Genomic DNA, 11,116 nt, shown 5'->3' on the forward strand with positions numbered 1-11,116 from the left:
GGCAGGGGAAACGCTGCCAAAAAAGTTGCATACTGTCTGAGTAGTCACTACATTTGAATTTGAACTTGTATGTTGTATGTACTGTGAATCTATATAGTTCTGTATAGTATGAATATGAGTTGTATGAATGGAATGCGGACATATGACATCCTCCATGTTGATATGGTCTTGTGACCTACAGCGTCAGTTTTGTCACTTCACTACTATTCACAAATCCTCTCCTGTGGCCTCATGGGATAGTAAAATGTCCATTTAAAGGGTTAGTTCACCCAAAAATGAAAATTCTGTCATTAAAGATATTTTTTGTGGAATCTGAGAGCTGTCTGACCCTGCATAGACAGCAACGCAACTGAAATGTTCCCAAGTCCAGAAACATAGCAAGTAGATCTGTAAAATAATCCATGTGACATCAGGGGTTCAACCGTAATTTTACGAAGCTACGAGAAGAATTTTTGTGTGCAAAAGAAAAAAAAAAAGACTTTATTCAACAATTCGTCTCCTCGAACGGGACGTAAACAACATATGCTGTTCTGTGTCAGCTGCGTCACGCTGGATCTGTTTCCTACGTTGGTGATTTGATCTGAACGAAAACAGCGTATCCGTGTGATGCAGCTGACACAGAACAGCATACGTTGTTTACGTCCAGCTGATACTTTCCAAAATGGCGCAACAGGGTGATGCGGAGGAGACGAATTGTTGAATAAAGTCATTATGTTTTTTCTTTTGCGCACAAAAAGTATTCTCGTAGCTTCGTAAAATTACGGTTGAACCCCTGATGTCACATGGATTATTTTAGAGATCTCCTTGCTACGTCTCTGGACTTGGGAACATTTCAGTTGTATTGCTGTCTATGCAGGGTCAGACAGCTCTCAGATTCCATCAAAAATATCTTAATTTGTGTTTCGAAGATGAACGAAGGTCTTACGGGTTTGAAATGACATGAGGGTGAGTAATTAATGACAGAATTTTCATTTTTGGGTGAACTATCCCTTTAATGCACACTTCAGAATCTCACCGGAAATAGAAAGTCATCAGAGTACTTTTCGCCTACTGTTTTTCAAATACACACATACTACTTTTTTTTTCTTTTAAAGATTTATTTTTGGCATTTTCGCCTTTATTTTTGTCCTTTATTACGATAGAACAAATCAGAACTGACAGATCAAAGGTCCTTGAGTTGGGATTCGAACTCGGGACGCCCATAGCGCCGATGCCTATGGGCTGTCGGCGCCAAGATATACTACTCTTCTTTTGCACACTGTTTTTCACATACTATATAGTAGAGAAGTATTTGATTTCAGATTCACTGTATAATTGAAGGGTAGTGTAATTCTTTATATCAATCAACTATTAAATAATTAATATTCAAATAATTGTCATTTGCATATATCCTTCTGCAAGCTCAAAGTCTAATGCTCTACAAAAACTGTGTTGTTAGTCAATATTGCATAATAGCATAAAAGGCTTGTTTTCATGGAATATACATCTTGAAACTCGCTCAAGTATTCAGTAATTTCATTTAGTGATTTATTTTGTCAGACTGATTTAAAACCATTCTGATGAAATTTTCATTGAAAAAAAACGAGTTCATGGTTGTAGAATAGAAATAGAAAATATTAATTTCTGTAAATGCGTTTTTTTTTTCATTAACATTCTGTGTGAAAAATTACACCCTCCATGTAACCTGCTAATTGCCCTTTAGGCATGCTATTACACTCTGTAGAAGTGAGGAATTCACTTTGGTTCTTGTTTTATAGCTGTTACCTTGTACCCTGTTGATACCTTATTGTTGATGAACCTTCCCCAAAAAGAAGTTCTCATCATCTCCCTCTATATCTCCCGTGCCTCATGCTGTCTGCCAAACACTAGAGCGTGTGCACAAGTCAGCCCAGCATTGTGTCTGCTCGTATAAATCACATGTGGAGCGTTGACAGTGTTTTTTTCTGCTTGTGACTGCTGGAGCTATTGTTGAAAGCAGGAAGGGGAGAAATTTGGTCATTATTTTTGGCTTGTTTTGACAGAAGAAGCCTGGAAAGCATTTGCCCATTTCACTATGTATGTGCGTGTTCAATTTTACATCTCGCAGAACTGCTTGTGTGCTAATTTCTTTCAGCACCTCGTATGACCTTTCTTGCTTATGACTACAGAGCTGAATTAACACAGGGGACGCCTTCTAATTTGAATCCCTTAATTGAGTGCTTACCTTGACCGTCCTTTCGCCTGTTCATGCCATTTTTGTTCGCACTGTGCAACCACTCAAAGTTTGACATTATTCTCCTGGCTGTGGTCAATTCCTCACTTCTCCAGAGTGCCACAGCATGCCCAAAACGCTTGAGGTAGCTGTTAGCCGGAGCGGTATTCTATTAGCTGCACAAAGAGGGCGCCTTGTGGGAACGGTAAAGGGGAAGTGATTGCACAATAGCAGCGCCGGCCCCTATAATGTTCCATTAGAGAATAAATGGCCCTTGTGCGCCGTTGGCGGCCTTGCGCTTTAAGTGTCTAGACTAAGCTTGTGTCTAATGTTGTGTATTAAAGTCAACCCCGGCATGTCAGTGTGAGATGCTTTTTACTTCTGCTATATATAAATGTGAAGAGTGTTTGTGCTTTTGAGGGCCTGATTAATACCCAACGTGGCCCAGATGAGGTCACATGGAATTGATCTGAGGGTTTGAGATGTTTACACGAGTGTTTTAATTCCAGATTTAGCACCACTTAAAACTAATTGAAATATTAATTTAGAGTATTCATTTGTTGTGATTGTGTTTGGACCAGCATTTAATTCCTTGAACAGTTGATATGGTGGTCTGAAGTGTGAATAAACTTTACTGATGTTTCTGCTTTAGCCATGAGATATAGATATTCTCTCTCTCTCTATTCTGTAGACTACTGTAATTGTCTTGTTACACTACAGACTAAATAGAACAAACTATGCCATCTTTTCTGTAGGCATTAGCTATACTACCCAAAAACACATGAAAGACAAGAACAAGTACACCTGAAAATAATTTATGTTGCCTTAGAGGCACAAATTTGAAATTGTGACCTTTATGAAACTTTTCAAAAACAATGAAAATTATAATTTTTTTCTGTTTACAGGGCTGCTTCAGACACATCGATACTAGATGAGGAGTCTTTAACTCTAAATGACCCCAGTCATCCAGTCCCGGCTGGAGGGGGAAGCACACGAGGGGTTTACCTGACTGTACCGGCCAGCATGCAGAGGAGTATCCAGAAATACAGGGAGAACCATGATGCCTTTCTGCGCCTGGTTTCGCACGAGGCTCTGGGGAGCTTCAATCCTTGGGCAATAGCAGACAGGTTTGAATCTAATGATTGCTTTATTAATAAAACATCTGAATCACCATTAAAGTGTGGGTTGAATTATACCTGAAAGAGGCATGATTTGTTTACTCATTGTTTGTTATTTTTGAGGGTCCTCCATTAGATTATCATAGAAAATCATTTTACTATATATTTATTCCTAATAAGCCTTTGACATACTGTATATCATTGTTACAGAAGCTGAAATTATCAAATTAAACATTACCCTTTCTTTTTGTTTTCAGTTAGCAAGCTAACAGTTTAGCCTAGATTAACCTTTTTAATTACATATCACACATCACAATATATTTCCGAAACTTGTATGGTCAAATTAAACATGTCACTCTCTTTTTTTAAGTTATTAAGTTAGCTTTTGTTAGCAAAGCCTAACAGCTTTGTTAACTAGCATAGCATAGTTCTTTTGATTAGCTTGAACAAAATATTAAGATAACACCTTTTTGATCAGGTACACATGTTCATTAGGAAAATTTGCTTCTATGTAAATTTTTGCAAAAAACCTTCAAAAACTAATTATACATATAATTCACTACAGTTTCCAGCTGAAATGAACACTAGTGGGAGTAAAACACTAACAACTTTATTCCTTTTCACACAAATTATGATTACAGGGGCAGATTAAAGATTATTTAAAAAATTGTGTGGTTACAAGCACAATACTGTCATGACCTCATTACTAAATTAATACATTTTTAAATTTGCAACACACAACCAGCTCCATATGCATAGTTTTTCTGATGAAGTAAACTTGCTCAGTAGCGCACCTAGTATAGCATCGCTCTTTTGATAAAGAGCATTATTAACCTTTTAGCACCACTCATCAGACATTTATTTTTTCCAAACTGTCACGATATGTACAACAATCAACATCATAAAACGATTCTTGTTCATCTATTTTAGTTCATATTCTATTCTTGTTCATATTTGTTGCGAAATATGCAAGAAACATTGTAATATCATTTTGCACAAATGAAACCACAGGCACAGACTGGATTGGGAAAAAATCTTGCATGACTTTTTGTTGACCAAAAATTGCAAATGAGTCATGACACTTGCCCATTTAGATGTCATTATCTGCATCTTAAAGCAGCGACTTCAGTAAACAACTGAACTATGTGTGTACTGAAGCTGCAGTGTGCATGTGGCCCATAGACATCTAACCTAAATGAGCTCTTACTCATTCATCACCGGTATCTACAGTTTCCTGACATATTTTCATTGTTTTGTTTATGCTCAAGACACGTTTCATGTATAAACACTAAAAACTCAGCTCTTCTATTTGCACCCAGAGCAACAGCAGATTAGTCATAAGCCCCAGTGCATTTCCCACAGTGACACAGCTAGTAGGAGTTGAGATTGTTTACAGCCTCGCGGCTATAATGATCCTCGCACACGAAGCCATTTTAAATGTAAATATTAGCTCTGCTTTTTGATGGGTGCTAATGTAGAGCGTGCTCCTGTGCAAATGAGCGTCTTTGTTGTTCCGCTAGTGCTCCTGCACGCCCACCCCGCCATTAGCATACTTAACAGAATTTTTAAGTTGGTGCAGTGCGGTGGATATTTATCAAGTCCTGCTAGTCCACAGAGAACAGACTTTTAACAACGGTAGGAAGAGGAACACAAAAACCAGAATCTGTTCTTAGAGCTGAGGTCTCATTTGTCAGACTTGATCCTCGCGCCATGGGCTGTGTGGGTGGTGAGAAGAATGGTTGCAGAAATCATTTACGGAAAGGAGAAAGTGAGGAATCAAAAGTAAAAATATTTTTCTGTGTGCTGAAGCTCGAAAAAAGTATGAGTTATTGCACGAATATAAAAAGAAATTGAGGATCTATTTTTTTTTGAGAGGTCAGTGTAGCACCGCAGAGACTCTGAATGGTTATTATTCCAGAGAAATAGAGAAGGTGGGAAATGTCACGGCAATTAGTGCTGCTGCTGGGAATGGGTGCGGGCACTTGTCAGTCAGCAATGCATTGTGGGTAATAAGAGCCTTGAAGGCAGTCAAGGCCTTGAGTGAGCACAGACTGACTGGGCTCTCTGGGTAGCTCTGCTCTTTACACAGAGCAAGTTTAATACTTGCCTAAAAGAAAGGATTTAGATGATCTCATCACTGTCCTAAAGAAATAGAAGTCTTTTTTATTCTTAATCGTAATCTTTATAGAAGATTTTTATTCTTTAATGCTGAGAACACAAAACGCTGTTATTATAGTATTGTTAATGCACTATTAGATGCACTAATTTCAGTTTAATTTTAGTTTAAGTTTTAGTAACTGTGTTTTTGTCTGTTTTTGTATATTTCTATATAGCTTCAAAGTTGCGATGAAACAGAAGTAGAATTGACATTTTGATTAAACATTACGAGGTCAAAACATTAAAAAAAACTTTCTATATTCTCGGTTGAATTGTTTACAATAAAATCTGTAACATGCATTAGAATAGAACTAGAAAATAGGGTGATTTTTCATGCTGCCTTAAGTTGAATTACTAAACCTGAAATAAAAATAAATTTATTTCAGTTAGTTCCAAGGCAATTTAATTTTAGATTTAATTAGTTTTTCATTTATATTTCATTTTATTTAAGCTTTATTTTATTTTTCAGCATTTTCAAATACCAAAAAATGCTAAATTAATTATAATAGTTTTAGTTAATGATATCACTTACACAAAAATATACCCAACATGTTTTTTATTCTCCTCTCCTGAATGAGGCATTTATAATAACTAAGGGATATTTCCATATTTTTAGGTGAACTGTCCCTTTAATGTATGAGTATGAGCAATAAGTGCTGTGTAACTATAACTCTCTTTTCTCTTGTTTCCCGCAGTCTGGCTGATGAGCTAATGGCTGAGGCTCTGGCTGATGTGGCAGCAGAGTTCCAGGATGTTTGTGAAGAGTATGCGGAAGCTGTTTTCACTTCAGAGTTCCTCCAGCCAGTCCAGTCTCCCACCACATCAATGTCATAGAGGCTCCTTATAAACAACTTATTAAGCAATGACACTTTGATATATGTTTGGAACTGAACATAGTCATATTCAGGTTTATATTTTTGTATGTTTTTCCATGAATTACATTTAAATATTGGACTATACAATCACTGCTGGTTAGAGCTCGGTTTTTACCCAGACAGGCATTTCTGTTGTAATGTGAAACCTCAGTGGGCGGTCTGACTTTTAAATGCAAACAGATTCTTTTTAGGACACGGCTAACAAATGTCACATCAATGTGTCATAATCCATACAACCTTTTTGTGCATTAGACAATGCATTAGTCGACTTTTGTGTTTGCTATTCAAGAACCTTTACATTATTAATGCATTACAAATGATAAGATTTACACTGTTTTCTATAAATATCTCACACTAGAAGATTACACACTCACTTCCTCCTGAAAAAGCATTAAGGGTTGGATTAATGCTGTCCGCATCAGAATGCAAACTTGTTACTTTGTGGACTGATTTCATACGCTCTAAATGTTTTTGTTTCTCTATGCTAATTGAAGTTCACTGAGCATCCATATGTTGCCCAGTGTGACTGGACAGGTGAGGTATACTTAGTGTGTCAGAGCCTGAGGGGGAAAGTGGCCTCCAGATGTTGTGCTGGTATGCTGGAAATGTGCTCGGACTGGATGAGCATTACAAGCATTCTTTCCATTGAAATGTACACGCATACAGCTCCTATATAACAAAGTAAGGCTATAATAATAAGAGAGTGTGCAGTTTAGACATATTTAGGAATATAAAATTAGGGTCTATGTCTTTTGAGGGCTTTTTACGGCTTTAAAAGTATCGGTTGTCCCCTTATTGCTTAATTCTAATGCAGTGAGCAGATTTTATGGTACGTTTCTTAACCCTTTCAAGTTGTAGTTTAAACCCCCAGATGTGAGTCACAGGTTTCTTCCCACTGTTCAGCAACCTACTTATTTGTGAAAAGTGCCAAAAGCAAACTAATGCACAAGTAACTGCATTTGCCAGGAAATTCTAGGCTTTGTGCCATGAACTATTATGAATGCTGTGACGCTACAGGAATGTAGTCACCAATTTGGCATGAACTTGTTCTTGGTTGTGTTTTTATTGCTGGTGAAAGATACTTGTTGAATTTGTATTGTATTTATAATCATGATTTAATTTATAAAGAAAATAAATGTTTTAAAATGACTCTTTCAAGCATCTCCCTGGCCTTGGCACATTTTACTCAGTGCCGATGAAACCGCTTTTTTAAAAGAAAAAGTTAAATTAATTGAATTATCCATTTTTCCTGTGTGCAGCCGGTGTAATCAATGTTATCTATCTTTCTGCTTGTCTGACCTGCAGGCTGTTTTTCTGCTGCTGCTTTTACCAGAAACACAATGCAATGTTTGGAGTCAGAAGTGTTTTGTCATTGGGTTTCCTGACTGCTACAAATAGGCCAATTCCCTAAAGGAGTGGAGCAATGAAACATGGACAGTTCCCTGGAATTGAAGAACTCCAGACTTCACCTCTATCAATAGTCATTTAGAGCTACTCGAGAACAATTATTTGGGATGCCTGATGTGCAGCAATGCCTAGCCTGGGGTGAGAGCTGGATATAACTTGGTGCGCTTTGATTTTTTTAATACATGGTGTAACCCCCCTCTCCCGGGTCCTCACCGCCACACCTCGTTCTTATTCCAAGTGGGTCTCCGGCATGGGAGGCGGACGCACTAATGAGGAGGCTAAAGACTGCAGCCACTAGCGTGTCTCTTGAGATCAGGCGAGTGAGGTTTACCTGCACAGCACCTACTCGCTGGCCTCCTTTACACTCACTCCCACCTGGGTCACGGCACCAATGTTACCCCTCTCTCCCGGGTCCTCACCACCACACCTCGTTCTTGTTCCGAGTGGGTCTTGAACCCTGGTCTCCGGCATGGGCGGCGGACGCACTAACGAGCCTAAATGACTGCAGCCGCTAGCGTAGATCAGGGGAGTGAGGTTTACCTGCACAGCACCTACTCGCTGGCCTTCTTTACAATGGCAACACAGAACACTTACCATACAGAGAATGAGCTGATAAACATGTTGACTGAAAGTGCATCATATTTGGCCTTGATTTTGTCACTTTTTCTTCCAATTACTGTTTGACCGCTACCACGAGACTCCTATTTTATAGTCATTACAACGCAGCATTAATCAGCTGAACTGCTGTTGGATGTACTGTGACAGAGCTGGTTATTGAAAAGCCTGAGGAGGAATGACGACGTAGTGATTTATGAACAAGCTAACATTTTGCACAGTCATCCTGCTATGGGACTAAAGAGATACACTGCCATTGGCAGGGTGAAGATATTTATATTTCTGTTTTCAACTGCACAATGCCTTTTGCACTTCTGCTTCCACAATGTTGATATTCAGTTTGGTGGCAGGCATGGACAGCACCTGTGGTCCCTCAGCTATGCAACCATTTGTATCACAGAGACGATTGAATGATACTGTAGGCCAACTTTTGAAGCACTTTAGGGATTTTTAAGGTAACTGTCAGTCAATGTTGTTTGGCCCTTGTTGAAAGTTTGCTTGTGGTTTCTTTTTGCAACAGTTTCAACTATGGTCTCAGGAGTTTTGAGTCATTCTTCAATCGTGGTGACAGATTCTGTCCCTTACTTTTAGATAGTAAAAAAATAACCAAACTATAACACAATTCCTGTAAGAAACCATACATATTTCAACACATTTTAACAGTATGTGGAATGATTAAAAAAATTCAATATTATATATTTATTGATAAAAAATTATAAATTCAGATGTTCTAGTTAGAAAAGCGATACAAATATATGTAATATATTTTGATAAATATAATATAAACAATAATGTGCCGATCTCGCGTTTCCCGCCTCAGCCTCATTTTCATTCCAAAATGGCGCATTGTGAGAAATAAGCAAAGAATTTGTTTATTTTTTGTTTTTGTTGATGTTTTGTTGTATTAGTTGGCTTGCTTAACTTTAAAATTACACACTGTTTGATAAAATTACAGAAATTAATATGATATTATTATCATATTAGCTAAGGATGGCTAAATGTTGATTCTTCCATGTACGCCGTCAAACAATTTTAATGTACTGGGCGTCCTTTTAATTTCTTTATTATACTGTTTTATATAAATACATACATTTGCAGCATAAACGTATTTCTTTTTATATAAAAAGTTGCCGAGCTCAAAAGCTATGCGTTGCAGACAGGGGCGTCGCACCCGTGGGGGATGTGGGTGTTTTAACACCCACACTTTTCCCGGTGAGAGGGTTCAACACCCGCACTTTTTCTGCAGTTTTTCCGCAGTTTTGCACAAACGCCTTACTACAGTCGCTCCTCCGTTTCTCTGTCCATCCATCCCCCGCACTTTTGAAAAGCTTGCTACGCCCCTGGTTGCAGAAATGATTTTATTCATTATTTATCAGGGTTTGTTTAGTGTCATGTATATGATGTGCTCAACATCCTCAAGGAGGCGCTAGTGTGATATTATTGTTTAAATTGCATGAATAAATAACTAATATATGACGGCGGGTGGTCTGAAGCCTGCATTAATGCGCTTGGCGTTTTCCAAGTTCACTGCAGCTCGCGCAGAGCCACCGGAGGCAGTCGAACATCACACCTCGAGCTCAACAGGAGGAGAGGAGGACAACAGCAAAGTCTGCACACATACAAACAGCCCCAAGTCCGCGCTTACTTCAACACAAGGATCTGTCTCCGCGTTCATGGATACTCCCACCTTCGCATGTTCAAACACGAAACGCGCATATAGCCTACTTGAAATCGGTTCTCCCGCGCGCAGACAAGGACAGAGAGAAGAGGCGTGCGAACTGTCCAAACTAACTGCAAAGACGCAGGATGGCTAAAGAAATCAGAGGGAAAGGTAAGAGATGTCACATCACATTCAGACAACACACAGACATCTCCGGGATTGATGTTCAAGCTGCGGTGTCACAGCAGAAAGAGTGGACAGTCAGTTTGTTCTCTTCACTCTCCGCGTCTATCTGTTGGAATGCGTGATGATCCAGAGCTGCCTACCTAGACAACGTTTTGGGGCGTCATGGGCGCATTCCAATGCTTACGACGGCTTTAAACGCTGTCCGGTTCACTTGGTTTTGAGAGACAGTCAAAACGCTGTTTTTTCTTCATCTTAACATGTTCTCTTTACAAACTAGTCGTAATCCTAAATGTAGAATGTTTTATGGATGTAGCAGTTGTCAACCATATCTGACCCAGGGATCCCCTACACAGACTCGCAGGCAATACAAAAAATATTACGATTTATTAGTACGGTGTATAATAACTTGTGGAGACCGACCGATATTGTATTTTTAATAGCTGATATGATCCAGATTATTTAGTTTAAATGTCCAATAACTGATATCAATAATCAGTTCTAAATGAAAGTTATTTGAATGAGACTATAGGCTATGTGAGACTATAAATCGTTAAATTATATTGATGATTATTTACATTATTATTGTTGTTAATATAGTTGCTGCAGAATTTATTTTCTTTGTTTAACTTGGTAAGCTGCTGTGTAAAATAAGATTTAAGCAAAAGGTAGACATAAGTAAAGTTACTTCAGCTGTGAACACACTGAATTAATCTCCAATGGTGTTATGTTGGGTGCTATTCACTGATTTACAGGTAGACCTGATATTAAAGAACCAATTAAGTAGAAAAATCTAAATATCTCTAAAAAAAAAAAGAAAAACATTGGTTAAATGCTTTATTGGTCCATTTTGTTTTGTATTTCAGTTCATAGATCCCCTAAAGTAATTTTGTGGACACCCCCCCCCCCC

General features: G+C 38.3%; 2 protein-coding genes across 3 annotated transcripts in view; both read left to right on the plus strand.

Annotated features, from left to right (window-relative positions):
* kiaa0753 (KIAA0753 ortholog) overlaps positions 1–7,387 on the plus strand; it is a 25,691-nt gene extending 18,304 nt beyond the window's left edge. Inside the window, exons 16-17 of one of the 2 annotated variants that reach the window (XM_016455664.1) lie at positions 3,097–3,318; positions 6,162–7,387. In XM_016455664.1, the coding sequence (XP_016311150.1) occupies positions 3,097–3,318; positions 6,162–6,300 (361 nt within the window). In that variant the 3' untranslated portion in view covers positions 6,301–7,387. The remainder of the gene's footprint in view (positions 1–3,096; positions 3,319–6,161) is intronic. The other variant, XM_016455663.1, reaches the window with a different exon arrangement.
* A 2,494-nt stretch (positions 7,388–9,881) lies between these two features.
* The window catches only part of LOC107664939 (membrane-associated phosphatidylinositol transfer protein 3-like), an 89,329-nt gene continuing 88,094 nt past the window's right edge, over positions 9,882–11,116 (plus strand). Inside the window, exon 1 of the mRNA XM_016455638.1 lies at positions 9,882–10,194. Within this exon, the coding sequence (XP_016311124.1) occupies positions 10,170–10,194 (25 nt within the window). The 5' untranslated portion in view covers positions 9,882–10,169. The remainder of the gene's footprint in view (positions 10,195–11,116) is intronic.

The sequence above is a fragment of the Sinocyclocheilus anshuiensis genome, unplaced genomic scaffold, assembly GCF_001515605.1.
Source record: "Sinocyclocheilus anshuiensis isolate Anshui unplaced genomic scaffold, SAMN03320099.WGS_v1.1 scaffold319, whole genome shotgun sequence".
NCBI classification, from domain to species: domain Eukaryota; kingdom Metazoa; phylum Chordata; class Actinopteri; order Cypriniformes; family Cyprinidae; genus Sinocyclocheilus; species Sinocyclocheilus anshuiensis.